Source organism: Gallus gallus, chromosome 3, assembly GCF_016699485.2.
Source record: "Gallus gallus isolate bGalGal1 chromosome 3, bGalGal1.mat.broiler.GRCg7b, whole genome shotgun sequence".
Lineage (NCBI taxonomy): Eukaryota > Metazoa > Chordata > Aves > Galliformes > Phasianidae > Gallus > Gallus gallus.
In genome coordinates, this window is record NC_052534.1 from 65,884,108 (window position 1) to 65,900,723 (window position 16,616).

A 16,616-nucleotide genomic window follows, 5' to 3' on the forward strand; every position below is an offset into this window, starting at 1 on the left:
TTCTCCTTGGTTTTAAAGATACTTGAGTGTTCTATCAAGCTGCTATTTGAAACACGCGACATAAGTCAGATCAAACAGTACGTGCAGAACCAGTGCATGAAGTTACTGGAAGGAAAAGCCAGCATACAAGACTTCATCTTTGCAAAAGAGTACAGAGGTAGCTCTGCTTACAAGCCTGGATCCTGCGTACCAGCCCTGGAAATCACCAGGTAATGAAATGCAGAAGTGCTAATAATAGATGTTTCCCTTGACCTTTGTACTACCTTAGTTAGAGGTAACAGGGAGATGTCTCCTTCAGATGTTATTGCAGCAGTTGGGTCTGACTTTCTTCAGGGTGTGAAGAGAGATCAGGCATCAGAAAGCCATTCCTTGTACCTGGAAATAGCCAAATTCAAGAGTAAAGTCTCTTATCAAGAAACATCAACATGTAAAATGATGTGTTCACTGCTGTCAGCTGTTTTTGTAAAGGGGCATGATGAGCAAAAAGATGATTCACTCACAGATGTTACATCTATATGTTAGAGCTTAAAACAATAATACTAATGCCTGACAGTGCTGTGAAATACATTACCAGGCATAATTTTTCACTTTTTGAAAAGTACCTTTCTCAGAGTTGGTATTTCATCCCGTTGACATTGCCTATCAGTAATGAATTATGTGAACTGGCACATTTTCCAGTTTTCCCTTGCTAAATATAAAGTATCTTCAAATTAAGCTATGCTTTTTAAATAAGTAAAATTTGTGTCCTGCAGTTGATGGTTTCTTCCAACTGAACAGTCTTTTGCTTTCTTGGTGCCCGAGCTCTTCTTAGTGTCATGGCTGCTCTTTATAAATACATTTCTTTAAGGAAATGCTAGCTAGAGAGCAACCTGCATGCAAATCCAAGTGACATGAAAGAGGAGGTAACATTAGGGGTCATATTCCAGGTTATAATATTCAGATCTGATTGCGATGCAGGCTAAAACTAAAACAGCTTGGTCCTGTGCTTAATAGTAGATGTCGGCTTCAATCTTCTGCAGAGCTACTAAACGTATCACCAGGTGTAGAAGTTTCCTAGTTGTTTCCCTGGCTTGTTCCTTGGCCCTGGGTGCACTACAAAATCTATTTTTAAACAGGAGAATGCTCGCCTACGACCGTCGCTCTGAACCGCGGGTTGGGGAGCGGGTTCCCTATGTCATTGTGTACGGCATGCCTGGGCTGCCCCTGATCCAGCTGGTGAGGCGGCCCACCGAAGTGCTGCAGGACCCCAGCCTGAGGCTGAACGCCACCTACTACATCACCAAACAGATTCTGCCACCGCTGGCCAGGGTCTTCTCGCTGATTGGCATAGACGTCTTCAGCTGGTATCATGAGCTGCCAAGGGTAAGTGTGTCTGAAATCAAATGTGATCGCAAGTGCAGTGCCTCTGTGCAGTGTTTGGTTTTATCATGGTTTTTCACACAGTGAGGCCTCCATAGGGTCACGTAGAAGGTTGTTTATTTTATGGGGCGGTGGTTTTAATGCCCAGATGTGCAGGGTTGATTCTTAGATCTTGAGTGTGATTTTTTTCACTTAGCAAATCAACTTCTCCTTCCAGTCCTTCTGTTCGGGGCTGATGACACTGTCATTTTTTGACCACTTTCATACCTCAGAATAATATTTTGCTATAATAGCTTATTTTTAGGAATAGCTGTATATTCGTCTGCCTGGCTGTGCTCACTTGAAGTCTCTCTATTGGATATTGGATATTGGAACTCTTGCTATCCCAAGATGTTCTGAAGACCTTCCCTCTTTATGGCAACGGTGGGAGTGCCCAAGCAGCAGGAATACTTCGTTAAAAACCTGTATCACCGGAAACGTGTAGCTAGCTGTTTCCAAACTTGCAGCCACTGGTGGTGCAGCCAGGGCATCTTGGGCATGTAGCAGGGCAGCACCTGCAGGTGACCAATGCAGGAGCAGAGTCTGGGACCTTAGCAGGTGACTGAGGATGTCGTGGTTGCTGTTTTTCTCTTTTCTCATGAGCTTCCCAGTGAACCAGGTCACAGCAGGAGTGGGCCCCATTCAGCACCTCACTTCAGGCCGGTGCTGTGCTTACATGTTCATGTTAATAATTTGCATGTTAACCCACACCCTGCAGGCTGTTACTTCCATTCTCCTTGAAAAAGAATAATAATCTCTGTACTGTAGGAAGAAAGCAGGCTGCTCTCTTGGAAGTTACTGCCCTCTTATTTTTGTTTTATTAAATTTTATTAACAGATTCAGAAAACTGCCTCCACTGCCCGCAGTGAGCTGGAAGGACGGAAAGGCACCATCTCACAGTATTTCACGACCTTACACTGTCCCGTGTGCGATGAACTGACCCAGTATGGGATCTGTACTAAGTGCAGAAGCCAGCCACAGCATGTGGCAGTGATTCTCAACCAAGAAATCCGAGAGCTGGAGCGCAAGCAAGACCAGCTGGTCAAGGTATGGCTACAGCGCTGTCAGCCAGCTGCTGGCTGTGGGCAAAGGCTGGAGCTCCAAAGCAGCAGTCACTGAATGCCCTCAGCAGAAGTAGGAAGTGCAGTCCTTGTCTTAAACGTGTTACAACTCATTTACTTTTCCCATTGCTCTAAAAGGCAGCACAGCAGCTGCTGTTCTCCTTAGCTTTGCATGAGACTGAAGCCAAAGGGGTGGAGAGAAACTGAACAAAAGATGCTTTTCTTCTTTTTCTATTTAAGAGTATCTTAGATGGTTTTTAGACTCCTTTTTATAGTGATGATGATAAAAGTTGTGCAAGTATGTTGAAATACACACCTTTTGTTCTAACATAACTGATGGTGTTCCATTGACAAAAAAAGCTCTAGTCCTAGAAAAAATTATCTATTTGTATGCATAATATGGCTGTGTTGGTTTGGGTCTTTTGTTACTTTTCCTCTTGACAGAAATTTCCCAGGCTGTTTTTTCCCTTGAGTTAGAAGTCCATAAAGAGTGTCACTGGCTTTGCTCACAGATGTGTGCCAGCAAAGCACCATGCCTCTCCTCTAAGAGACATAAGTGTGATCTTGCCTAATTTTTGTACTGTAGTATTTTAAGACTATTTTGTTGTTAAAAATCAATTTTTGGCACTAGCATGTGAACCAACTTAATTACTTGGTGAATTGCAGGGATATAAATAAATGTTCCTGCAGTGATTAGCTACAGTCCCATGGGGCTTTCTTCCTAGAAAACCAGAAAGCCATCATAATTCACAATTCATAAATATTACACTAAGTTGTGGACATATGTTTTCTTGCTGTATTCTGCAATGGTCGCCCTGATCTGCACTGTAAGTGATAGTGAAGGAACAAGATGCACATTCTGCAGTTTTCCTGTGGTAACTTTTACATTGCTTTTGTCCTGGAATAAGTCAAAACTGGGCCTGGCCCCACAAAAGGACCATGAGTGGCTTTGATCAGAACGCCCTCATGCCATTGCTGCAGGTCAGCAAGGGCTGGGCTTCAGTTCTGGTCAGTATTTGATGTCTTAACCCATCTGAAAGAGCAGTGTCCTCCGCTAATTTGAAGCTCTGTTTATCCCTCACAGCTGAAATTCATAGCCCTCCTGGAATATACACATGGCAGAGGCAGCAGAACGCTGATACACAGGTTTAATCACACATAGCTTAAAAATTAGCTGCCTAAATTAAGGCCGTAGACTTCTTCACTACACACAAACTGAACTAAGAAAGCATCTCGCTTCATTTTGGGATTTTGGTCTGCAGAGACCAAAGGAGAGTACAGGAACTGATTTTAACAGCAAAGGACAGGACTTTGTAGATACAATTTATGACTTCTGGTTCCAAGTGGTAGGCAGGGTCAAAATTCTGGTGGAACAGAACCATGAGTGGCTGCAGAGTTTTTGGAAAACTTGTTGGGGTTGGCTTAATGCTGGAAAGAATCAAAAGTGAAGAAGCAAAGCAGGGGATGTCTCCTGAAAATCGATCCATTTGTGTTCTCTGGAAACACCTTTGGAAAAGCTCTGCTGTTTATTTAACCAGGTACCTCGTGTTAAAAATACTTGAAAGCAGCATTGGCTACATTAATGAGCTGTTCTGCCTGCATGCTCTGCCTTGCAAAGTGAAAGCTCTCACTGAAGTTTATCTGGAAATAGAAGTTGCTTATTAGCGAAGTTCCTTTCCTGCATAGAGAATAACTGCGGAGTTTTGTCTTGTTTCACTTGGAAACTTTAATCCAGGGTACATTTAACATGAGTACAACGTGCTGCCCTGCTTGAATCCCTCGGCTTCTCAGGTTGTTTTCCCAGGTGCCATCACACAGGGCTAGAGCAGAAATAGCAGCAGGGTTGGAAGGGTTGTGAGCCAAGCTGTGCTGTCAGGCTGCGCCCCTGCCCAGTTCCAGGGGCTGCCATCTGCTTGCCAGGCACTGGCATCAAAGTCAGCACTTGGCAGGGGCAGGAGGAGCCGCAGCAGAGCAGAGCTTCTCAGGTCCCTCCGTGCTAAGATGTTGCTGATGGCTGCCTGCAGGGCTCGGCCCGCTCTGCCAGTAAGGCATAAATCACCTGCGTCTCTACATCCTCGATGCTTTAAGTTTAAATAAGCTGTTCTGCTTTTTTGTGTCTAGATATGCAAGAACTGTACAGGCTGCTTTGACCGACAGATCCCGTGTGTCTCCCTGAACTGCCCAGTGCTTTTCAAGCTCTCCAGAGTGAGCAGAGAACTATTGAAGGCGCCGTACCTCCGCCAGCTCCTCGACCAGTTCTGAACGATCTGTTACGGGATTCCAGGTGCTATTTTGTTTCAGTGTTTACCACACTAAGACTATTGTGCATGGTGCTTTTTCAACTCATCTAGTCCAGGATTTCCATTTTAACTGTCGGGTTTATTATCTGAGGAATAACGAACGCTTATCCTAACTAAATTAAAGAAACGCATTTGTTGACCTATGAATAGCTCACTTTTTAAGATGTACAAATTCCTTCTTCCTTTCATGTTTCTAACATACTGTTTTATAATGCTGATGTTGAAATAGCTGTGTGTAACATCCTGTAAATCCATTGCCGAGTAGAAGTCAAGTTTACTTCCTGGAGGAAGGAGCACTGAAAAACCTCTCGAAACGATAAATCCATTTGTGTGTGTTCTTGGACTGTCGGTATCCAGACGTGTTATTCTATATTATCCATTCACTTTATAATTTTGTCTGCGAAATATTTTGTAAATACACTTTTTTACTTTTCAAACAACTGAGTAAAATAATGTGCAATGACTTTTATACAGATAATTTTAAAGTCGGTTGGTATATCTCCTCCTCGGTTTTGCTTGATTCGGAGTAGATTGTTATTTTGATCAGACTGTGCAAACCAACAGTAGTACCACGTGTAGCATTTTGAAACATTATTTTCTAAAAATGGCTGTCTTGCTTTAGCTATTAATGGGGCATTGTGAGGAACTGTGCAAAGACATTTTTGTTACAAACCTGTGGGACTGTTGCAATACTTTAAATATAAAATTTTATTCCATTTTTGCTTGTTTTGTATAGACATTTCTATTGCTTCTAAATATGCTTAAAATATTTTCTTTCCTTACGTACTGTACAGTTAAATCTTATTTGCCACCATCTTGACAAAATGTGTATTTAGAATATTTGTATAACTGTATAAAATGGAAAAGGAATTATGTGGTCAGTGCATTGTTTTCTAAACTGGAAATCATTTTGTTTTAGAAGTTAATAATGGAAACCATATTAAAGTTGAATAAAATGATATGGTACAAATCTGTCTGCTTCTTCCTTTTAACGCCCAGTTGCCGTTGATTCCCTCATTAGGTACAGATACAGCGCCGATGCCGTAAGAATGCACAGTGCAGTTTCCAGCCTATGCTTTGAGACCTAAAACTTCAGTATTGGTTTCTGGAGGCCTTCTCCAAAGAGGATAAAACATTCCTGTTGTTTTCCATTAGCCCAAACAGGGTAAGCTTTGCATCTGCAAGTCCAGAGTAGCTTTTAAAAATAGAACAAAACTTTATTTACATAAAGGAACCTGAGTGCCTCCTCCCATTAAGAATTTATTACATTCAAGGTACAAGTCAGTGTTATAAAGTCCACGTTATACAGTACTATGTAAACCCACCGCAAGCAAAATAAAAACAATGAATATATAATTGAACATATCCAGATTGCCATGAGCTTGTATGGCAAGGAACCAAAAACCCACCGAGGCACAAACTGTTGCCCGCTCTGCATTCCAGCACTGAAGGGTCATTTACAGAACAGCAGTACAAGCGCCAGCAGTAACTCCTTAGTGCCTGAAGTACAGTCCAGCCTTTGGGAGTGAGTCAGGGCTAAGTACTAATATTGTGTGACATTTAACTGCAAGAATTTACTTTTAACGCTGGAGGAAATGGGCACATGACAGTCCTCAATGCAATCCTGCTATTATAGGCAAAAGTATGAATGACATTACATTCAGCCATCTCTCCACAACACCTGGACAACTTTCCAGCATAAACAAGGCAATGGTGAGGTAACACCCATAAATAACACTTAAGAGGTCCTCCACAGAGCTTAAACACTGATTTTACCCCTAACTTTAAAAGACACTGTAAATAGCTCCTCACTCTATATGCCAAGAAGTAATTTACTTTGAAAATTTAAATATATGAAAACTAATATTCGTTTCCTAAAACAAAGTCTTGAGGAACACCAAAAATCCAGTTAATTAGGAAAGCAACAGCCCTGAGCATCAAGGACATCTACAGCTGCCACGAGCTGGGCTCAGCACCGAAGATGAAAGCAGACCTAGGACTTCTTAAATTGCATTCAACATTTTGTTTCCATTAAGGGGCAGCCACTGATTCTAGATGCACATGTTCAGGGGAGATGAGCACAAGCTCTGTATGTCTGCATGTGCTATTCACATTTGAGACCAAAATTAAGCCACCGAGAGCTTTAAGTCCTGGCAAGGACAACTCACAGTTCAGCAGTCATCCAGGCAGAGGCTTGTGGGTATTGTTCCAGCGTGATGCTACCCACTGCCACTCGGCCAGTCATGGGTTTTAGTTTGGACAGCGTTTCTCCATTTGTTGTGATGACATATTGGTCAGAAACACAAGTAAGCGTGTACGTACCTATCCATCTGTATACAGAGCTATACACGTGTATGTAATGTACATAGCTACAGATGGTTCAAAGAGGTTAAAGCACGTTTCCCAACGGGGCTTTAATTTTCATTTTCTGTTTTTTTTCTCTACTTGATTATGTGAAACTTGTTAGCTATCCCTGAGAATAATCTTCATTGCACAACATTCCAATCTGAAATTTCATTCAGAAATTTGTGTACGAATTGCAAATTGTTTGTAAAACCTGCCTGCTTTCAGGAAGGTTTCTTAAACTAATTTTTTTCTGGCGACATGATCTCAGGTACAGGGAGACTCTTTTAAAATCAGTGAAGATTCCTATCAGCAGAAGCCCCCATTGTTCTGTTTTTTAAGTTGCTAATTACGGGTACTTCTACTTCAGATGGAGAGCAGCCAAAGGTTTGCAGTTCTGGTGCATAACCCAGCTGGGACATTCTCTGTGCCTCGTATTCATTCATTTTGCAGACACAGTCGGGAGTCCCTCTGTTGGTTCAGGCCAAGCCCATGGATGGCTCTTGCAGCAGGGAGCTGCCCCACACCTGTCTGGGTTCCTACTATTGTCTGCCCTACACTGAACCCTTCTACCAGAGGGTTCTTCTACTGTGACCCCCTGGGGGCAAAGTGCATCCCATAAAAGCAGAGCAGAAGCACAAGCACGTGTCGCTTCTCCTCTCCCCATAAAACCAACATGATTCACCCGTGCTGCCAGGTAACGCTCCCTATTTTCCAAATATAGAACAGTTATTGCAGAGTGCAGGAGGGAAGAGGGAAAAAGAAAACTGTAAGAAACCCAGGCTTAATCTCCACTCACCTAAGTCAGTCATTCTCTCCGCCAAGCCCTTTCTTCTATGACTATCACATGAAGCTAACTGAATGCATAAGGCCATACAGACTTACTTCTGTTGATCAAATGCTGCCACGTGTAGCCAGAACAGGATTTGGGTTGATGTTTAGAAGTATTTACAAGAACTCTAGGCAAAGAAGATAACCCCTGTGTAGCAAGTGGAGCAAGTCTGTATGTTGAAGTGCAGCTTCATGCATTGCATTAGAAGTGTGCATATGTAACACACAAGGAAAGAAGAATCAGGCAAACAGGCAATGGCATTTAAATGCCTACAGCAGCAGGACAAGGAGGCCCTTCAACATTGCAGGATGAAAAAGAAAAAGAAAACAACCCCACGTTTTCACTACAAATGGGTTCCTCCTCCTTACCAACTTTTCAGGAGAAAGGAAAGAGCCCTTCAGTTCCAGGTTAAACACACGGGGGACAGGAGGAGGAACAAAAACAACTGAAAGCACACTGAACATCCACAGTTCTGTGCTATGTTACACTTAGAGCTCTTCCTATTGCCAGCAGTTACACCTCCTAGCAAAAAAATAGTAAGAATAGTGCAAACAACAACAAAACCCAAACAACACAGAAAACCAACCCACATTCTGACCGCACAGCTTCAAAAAAATAGCAACCTACTAATTTTTGGTTTTCAAGTAGACATGTTGCAGAACCACCGCTTCAGGCTTTGCCATCAGCTGCTGCATCTTTGTTCTTAGTGGGAAGGACTCGGTGACACAACCAGACCTGAGGGCTTCCCCCTCCGGAGCAATGAATCTAAACACACAAACCACAGCTTCTCTTTCAGGAGGCACCTGCTGTGCGTCATTACCCAAGGAAAGAAAAGCCAAAGGGCAGCACCCAACTGACAGGGAGCAAGCAGGCACACTACAACTGGATAGGATTATCCATCTCATCAATATTCCATCTCATTCTCAAATCGCCGCTGTGACACACTGCTGTGTAAAAACCTTGGCACGGGAAGCCAGAGAACTTGTTAAACCTTTCAACTGAACTGGCTTACAATATCATGGCCCTATGTCATCAACAGAGTTTTATCTAACGTATCACTGAATATTTTCTTCATATATTTGTTGATTTCAATGGTAATGCAGTAATTCAAATCACAGGTACAATCACAGGTACTTAACGTATTTAGATTTGTCACCACTGGTTAACGAGTAATCAGAGTTAAGCCATACAGCAGATAAATATGACACTTTTTGTTCTCGTTCCCATACACCACCTTTAAATGACCCAAAGGCACAGTTACACTCCTAAAAATTAACCTTTTGTTCTGTCCTTAGTGACAGAATCAGAAGAGTGTGTGATTGGCCATCAGGATATCCCATTTACATCACCCGAAATTCAACTTCTTGATTCCCTGGTTTGCCACACACCGACCCAAAAAGCAGTATTAACATTCTTACTTTACAAGCTAAGAAAGTTCAGCACCACAGGCAACAGATTTCTCATTTCTGATGAAAACCTTGTGTGACCAAGGAGCTCAGAACGGCACCCTTCACCCACCTCCAAGAAACCAAGTGGTCTGAGCAGCTTCTTCCCAGCTAGCTCACATCACAGCGTAAATGACTTAAATGCATGCCTGACATTTAGAAAACCTCTCAGGTTTTAACATTTTCAGCATAGTCTACAAATTGTATCACGTTACCACATTCACATCATTGTGGGCTCTCTCCGGGATACATCGCTGCAGACTGAAACTGAGGAAGGAGGAAGGACGGGCAAAGGTGGAAACCTCCTCTGTACTCTGAGAAGATCCTTGAACCACTTTATGACAACGGCTACGATTCCATTGCATTGTAGTTAAAAACCAAAGAGTCAGCTGTTACTCTAATCGTTCTTCTCCCGGTCAACATTCATGCTTTTTCTCCCAGGGGAGCTGCCAGCTGCCACTGGAAAATCGCCCCCAGCATCAGCTGGATGTGGCTGGAGGGAGGCTTCGGATGAGGAGTCCCCTGCTGCCTTAAGAGAGGTCTCTACCACAGAGTTTCTCAGGGTATCGTTCATTTCTATTACCTCAAAGTCTGCTTCATTCCACTCTCCTGCATCCTCCTCATCCTCTTCATCTTCATTAAGCCCCGAACTGGACAACAAAGCCTTCCTGTCCTCGCTTTCGCTCATCTCTCTCGAGCTCTCTCCAGAAGCGGTGGCCAATTTGTACATCACAGGAAACAGCACGGCCGTCATTGCCGAAGTTCCCAGCGCAGTGTACATGACCACAGGAACGTGGTGAAACCTCCCCTGCAGGTACCCGACCACCGCAGGAATGCACATCTCCCCCAGAGCAGCACCAACCACGAAGAGAGAAGCTGACTTCCCCTGGATGACCGTGTACTGCTCGATCCAGGAAATGCCACTGGGGAAGATGGTGGCCATGGAGGCTCCGTACACCGCAGTTCCAGCCCACAGCGAAATTGGGTAGTGTGCAAAGAAAGCCAAGGACGAAGAGGAGACAGCAGAGCCAATGAGGCTCAGCACGATCATAGTGCCGGGGTATAAGCAAGCAGCACAAAATACCGACACCGCTCTACAAACAGCAAACGCTCCCCAGAAGACAGAATTCAGAGCAGCTGCTTCGCTTTCTTTCATCTCAGCAAAGACCTTTGCATAAGTAAATATGTAGGAGCCGTAAGTAACCTCCGCTCCCACGTAGCAGAGGAAGAAAAGGAAAAGGAGAATGATAAGGACATGGTGGTATTTGGCAACCTTGCATTTCTGCGCAGAAGCCTTTGATTTGTCTCGAACCGAGCTGCTCTTTGAATACAAAATAAAAAAGAAGAAAGAAACAAACAGAAGATAGGTCCCTATGACAATATAGGACCACAAGAAATCGACACCAAGATGGTGTTTCAGTGCTAGTGTAGCCGACGCTGTTGGCACGGGGCTCAGGACAGACTGGCTTGCATTTTCACCTGCCTGAAGGTCTCTGGGCTCGGAATTTCCCATTGCCATTTTAGCCAGGATCGGAGCCACAAATGCACCCATGGCAAAACTGAAGTGCAAGGCCTGCAAGTGCGGTCCGGCCTCTGTTCCCCACGTGTTCAGTGCAAGAACATTGCCACCTGCAGATCAGAGAGAGAAGGACTCATTCATTTCAGCCTTACACCAGATATTGTTTAAAAAATAGCCATCATGTTATGAGTTCAATTTGCAACAACAGCAGTTTTATAGTGAACGAAACGTGCAAAATTGTGGTTAACTGTAATTGTGCATTTGAGCACCTTAACCCCATGTGGTTAGCTGTAACGTAGGAGGGCATTCACAGCAAGTAAAAGTGGCTTAATCCAACAACAATTTCCCCTCTTTGGCCATCTCTCTGTCCATGTCCCGTTACGGCTGCTGTGATGGGTCTGGCACGGCAGGCCATTCCTCTCTGCAGGCTGTAAACTGAAGATTCTTCAGCACATTGAGCAGCCTCAGCTAGCAGCACTGCCGCCTTAACAGGTCAGCATTCACATCCATCATTTGCAGCAGCTTCAGACCTTTTTGTTTTCTGCTTCTCCTTTTCCTATGTTTCAAAAGCAACAACTGACGGTGCTACAAATCAGCTTCTCACTACACAACATCCCAGGAGACACCACAAACTGCACACGCCTTGCGGGCAGGGCCTACCCCGGCTGTGTTCACATGGCTCACGGCATTTGCAGAAGCAGAAAGGTTTACAGTAATGTTGCTGCAGAAGCCAAACTGCAGCACCCTCAGACCAACAACAGCGCTAGAAAATAAGACCTGAGAGAGGCATTTGTAAACTGCCCCTGAGATGAGCGTGGGAAAATAAGGACAGAAATCAAATCCCACCCCTGTCACCCATCTCTAACACAGCTCCGTCACATCACTGCCATGGTCTCAGTTCCTCCTGCTCCCCTGGGCAGTAAAGCCCGTCCCAAAGCCTGGCTTTCAAGCAGTACCCACTGAAGAAATTTTCACTGTAAGCCCACAGGACTGTCCCATATGAAGAGTTCTGAAGCCAGAGGCCATGTACAGTGATCCTACCAGAGGCTACAAATACACCTCCGCACTCACATTCTTCAGCACACCCTATGCTGTGCAAAACCACCTTTTTTTTGCTGTAAGATCCCACAACGGGTTCTCTCTAACATTAACAGAGCCCTCTCAATCTGAACACAGCTATGGCCAATGGTTCCCATGAAGCCATCGTTCCCCTGCGCTGCCCACCATTCCAACCAAGCCCCCAGCCTGGATGCTTCAGAGGTGTTTGCATAGAGAGGAGACCTGAAATACCCACAGCAGCAGACTGCGCTGCCTCAGCCATGCCCAAAGAACTGATGATTTCTGTGAGAAGTTCCTCCCTGTACCTCTGATATAACCAACCCTTCCAGCCACACCAGTGGACTTCTGCTCTGCAAATTCATCCTGCTCAGCATCTCCCTCCAGTAAGGATCCTCCACTAAGAAACCTTATAAACACAGGTGTTTGTTTATATTTGTTCCATATTTAAGTGAGGCTGGTCAAGGGCAGCACATGTGCTTTAATTCAAGGAGCTCTGTAAGCCAATGATGGTACAACATATCTGTTGTGAATCCCCAAACTTGGCCCGGCCAAACTGATGTCACCAGCTCTCCCATAACACCACTGGGAGAACCTTCCTCTCAAACACCCAGGGTTGCATAGGACTAACCTAGTTCCATCTGACAAACTAGTTACTAATCAACAATAACCCAACTAGCTTCCCACAGAGGAGCAAATTCTAAGAGAAACAATGTTTAAAGAGCACATGGCACTTTTTTTTAAGCCTGTAACTACCCACCAAAATGCATACTGATCTGCTCAGGGAAGCAAAGGATACCCAGCTCTCTCCTGCAGAAGCTCTGTTACAGAGACACAAATAGTAAAGCCTGAAGACCAGAATAACCCACCAGTCATCCTGGCCAGATAAAACAGCTCCTCTCTTTTAATTCAACTGTGCACAGTGAAGCAGGCCAACCTCACATCTATATGGCTGTTTACAAGGGTGGACAGTGACAGGACAAGGGGGAACAATCTTAAACTGAGATGGGAGGTTTAGGTTAGATATTGGGAGGAAGTTTTTCACCCAGAGGGTGGTGACGCACTGGAACAGGTTGCCCAAGGAGGCTGTGGATGCCCCATCCCTGGAGGCATTGAAGGCCAGGCTGGATATGGCTCTGGGCAGCCTGGTCTGGTGGTTGGCGACCCTGCACGTAGCAGAGGGGTTGAAACTCAATGACACTGCAGTCCTTTTCAACCCAGGCCATTCTGTGACTCTATGATTCTCAGCAGAACTGCCACCTGTGGGTTTCTGGTTCATTCACTGGACCAGGCAGTCACTCACCTGTGTCAAGAACTCCCATGGCAGCTCCAATGAGCGACATCAAGGCAGTCAGCAGCAGGGACCTCTTACACCACGGTATGGCAAAAAGACCAGCTGTGGTTCCAAGCATGGAAAATGCTGGGGTGGGTAAAAAGCAAACAAATAAAAAACAAACACTACAGTTTCCACCTCAACTGCAAAACATTTAGCAAACTAAGAAATAAAAATACCTTTATTGTTACTCAAGTTACAGATAACCCTAATACATGCTGTAACCTCATTACCTGAACTCGTGAATAGCAGAAGCAGCCAGAAAATCCAACAGGAGGATTTTGGAAAATATGAGTTTTGTGAGAATGAAATGTTTCATTTTTCATTTTGCTAAGGCTTAATGTGCAAATAGGGCACCATCTGCTGCTAAGTACTTACTGTGCCAATTAACCCAAGAAGCATTTTTCTGCAAACTTTTCAGTTAAAAGCATCACTTGACACAAAAGAAATAGAAAATGGTTCGAGCAAAGTGACATTTTTCTTGAGAACTACAGAGCATTATATTTGGCCCCACTTAACAACCACTGCACTCCTAAAATCCCATCAAGTGAGGTTCCCTACTGGCTAAGGGGCGCTCTGTATAAAAATGCTGACTCTCATTTTTATTTTCTCACGTCAGCAGTGAATTCCAAGTGATTTCTGCAGCCTTCACACACAGAACTACAAGGTTTCTCGCCATACATTTAGCAGCAATTTCCAAAAGAAAAGAAAAAAAAACGTAGAGCCTAAGAACTTCACTGAGATACCTGATATTCCTGCCCCCGTGTAACCTGCAAGGGAAGCACAGCGAGCTGCGCAGGGAAAAGGCTACAGAGGGCAGAGAGGTGCTAAATACAGCTTCATCAGTCAGAGCAGAAAGTGGCTCCTCGGCCAGCTTTCAGCTCTCTGCTCCAGATCTTCACCTGAAGACTGGTGCTTAAGAGCTTCCTTGACCGAGGCATTCAAGATCTGCACAGCAGCAGAGTTTCAACAGCTGGAAGGTGGGAGCCCAAACCCTCAGTCAGCCCTCAGATGACAGAAACATGAGGCAGCTCAGTAGTTCAGACTGTGTTTCTGCTCTAAGAGCCATCAAATCGGAAAGAATTTGGAGACATAATGTATTTTCCAAGCATTACTGACAGACAGCTATCTTGTGACACATCAGGAAAACAAGCAAATCCTAAACTGCTTCAAGTTCACGCTGACTTTCAGGGGTGTCTTATTTTCATCGTAGGAGGTAAAGTCTCAGATGTCAGACATAATCTACTCTACCCTTGCCAGATACAGGAGGATCAGCAAGCTGGAGGGAAGGCACTTTACATGTGATCTGGAGCAGAGAAAAAAGAACAGGGAAGAGGACAAATAAAGCTGTAAGATACGTTTAACAAGAGCAAATAAAAGGAACTGGTCTGGTGAGGGGAAGGCAGGGAGAGGAGAAAGACAGACATTGTATGACGTGACTGCTCATGGCAGCGGGAGATAGGCCAGTGGGGATAAGGAGAGATTGGTTCAAAGACAAGCAATGGAAAACTATTCTCAAAACGAACCCTGTGAGTAAAGCTCTGTGCTCGGGGTTATTTGAATCCACTCAGATGAAGGAAGGGAGGGACGAGGAGATGGAGGAGCGGGAGGGGAAGGGATAGGAAGGGGATGAGCACCACTCCTGGCACCCCACGGCCCCGCTGTGCCAGCACAGGGCTGAGCACAGGAGGAAATCCACATGTGTACGGGAAACCACGAGGACCACGAACCACTGCTCCTACAGAACCCAAACGCTGCCACAGGTAGGCAGCAACCCAGCAGCGTATTTCCAAACTCACAGACAGGATACAAAGTTTTCCACTTTAACTACATTGTAATCGTATTAAGGCTGCCCAGTCAAAGCCTCCCTGCTTTTGTGTGGTAAGGATAAACAGCTCGGCCGAGCTTTAGCAAAGGCAACAGTCTGACACAGCTTTTCCCACACAGCTGTGCAAGTAAGAAGCCAAGCCAGTCCCACCTGCCTCATCTGCGTACTTCCTAAAGCCATGCAACGCACGGCTGTGTGCTGCAGGAGACTGTGACTTCGGGTGTTATCGGGAAGTCCAGCCGTGCCTTTGCTGTGCATGTGATAAGTGCCTTCTGCTCAGCTCACAGCCACTGCTGACACTGCTGACACAGCCACCGCCACCAGCAGCAACCGGACCCACACAGTGCCACGCTCCAAACCAGCAGACGACGACGATAACGAACACAAACACGAGGACGGGGTTTTACGGGGAGCGGCACAGCACAGGGTGCGCTTCCACCTCCCGGCAGCCCGTTCTCCAGCCGGAGGGCACAGCGGAGCCGACGAGAGCCCGAGCGGAGCTCCCCGCCCGCGGCCGCCCTCCGAGCCGCACTCACCGAGCAGGAGGTGCGCGTTGACGTGGTCGAAGAGGATCCCGCCGAGCACGGAGCCGCCCAGGTAGCCCAGAGAGCGGCCCACGAAGATGTAGTAGATGTCGGTGACGTTCTTGTGCACGTTGTCGGCCAGGTTCTGGAAGGTCGGTCCCAGCACGGCGATGCTCGTGCCCTGCAAAACAACGCCGAGGGCTGCATTGCCGGGCCGGGCCGGGCCCCTCTACCCGCCGTCCCGGTCGCACTCACCAGCCCCAGGAAGGCCGCGCACAGCGCCGCGGAGACGCACCACCGCAGCGCGGCTCCCTCCCCGCACCGCCGCCCGCCGACCACGGCCACCTCCGCGTGCGGCGCGGCGGGGAGGCGCGGGCCCGGGCCCGGACCAGGTCCCGGTCCGGGCCCCGCCGCCACCTGCGCTGAGCCGGCGAAGCGGACGTGTTTCTTGCGCTCGGCACCGGCCATGGCTCCTAGCGGCGCGGGCCGGCACGCACGGCCGCTCGGGCCCGCGGGGAACCCGGAACCGCAAGCCCCGCCCCGTCAGCTCGCGGCAGGGGAAGCCTACAGATCCCGACGGGCTCTGCGGCGCGCGGTCCCGGCCGGGCCCGTTCCCATGGAGACAGCGCTCCGCTCGGCGTACAAAATGGCGCCCGAGGCGCCGGGCTCCGAGCTCCGAGTAGGGGCGGGGCGTGCTGAGCCGTGGTACCGAGCGGGACAGACCTGCGCCCCTGCAGGGAGAATGGGCTGAGGGGAGCCCTCATGGCGGCTGAAGTTCCTCACAGGGAGCGGAGGGGCAGCGCTGAGCTCTGCTCTCTGTGACAGCGACAGGGCCCGAGGGAACGGCATGGAGCTGTGTCAGGGGAGGGGCAGTGGGGGTTAGGGAAAGGGTCTGCACCAGAGGGCGGTGGGCATGAATAGGCTGCACAGGGCTGTGGGCATGGCCCTGAATGCCAGAGTTCAAGGAGCGCTGGAAT

General features: G+C 46.6%; 2 protein-coding genes across 2 annotated transcripts in view; one reads left to right on the top strand and one right to left on the bottom strand.

Moving 5' to 3' along the window:
- The window catches only part of REV3L (REV3 like, DNA directed polymerase zeta catalytic subunit), a 115,381-nt gene extending 109,652 nt beyond the window's left edge, over window positions 1–5,729 (top strand). Inside the window, exons 29-32 of the mRNA XM_015284579.4 lie at window positions 19–209; window positions 1,116–1,362; window positions 2,236–2,445; window positions 4,581–5,729. Of these exons, the coding sequence (XP_015140065.2) occupies window positions 19–209; window positions 1,116–1,362; window positions 2,236–2,445; window positions 4,581–4,721 (789 nt within the window). The 3' untranslated portion in view covers window positions 4,722–5,729. The remainder of the gene's footprint in view (window positions 1–18; window positions 210–1,115; window positions 1,363–2,235; window positions 2,446–4,580) is intronic.
- Window positions 5,730–5,951: 222 nt separating this feature from the next.
- MFSD4B (major facilitator superfamily domain containing 4B) lies at window positions 5,952–16,169 on the bottom strand. The gene is made up of 4 exons (XM_426180.7): window positions 15,895–16,169; window positions 15,652–15,820; window positions 13,258–13,374; window positions 5,952–11,008 (listed from the first exon to the last, which is right to left on the bottom strand). Exons 1-4 carry the CDS (start codon window positions 16,105–16,107, stop codon window positions 9,777–9,779), a joined length of 1,731 nt encoding a protein of 576 aa, XP_426180.3. The 5' UTR covers window positions 16,108–16,169; the 3' UTR covers window positions 5,952–9,776.
- Between the last annotated feature and the right edge of the window lie 447 nt (window positions 16,170–16,616).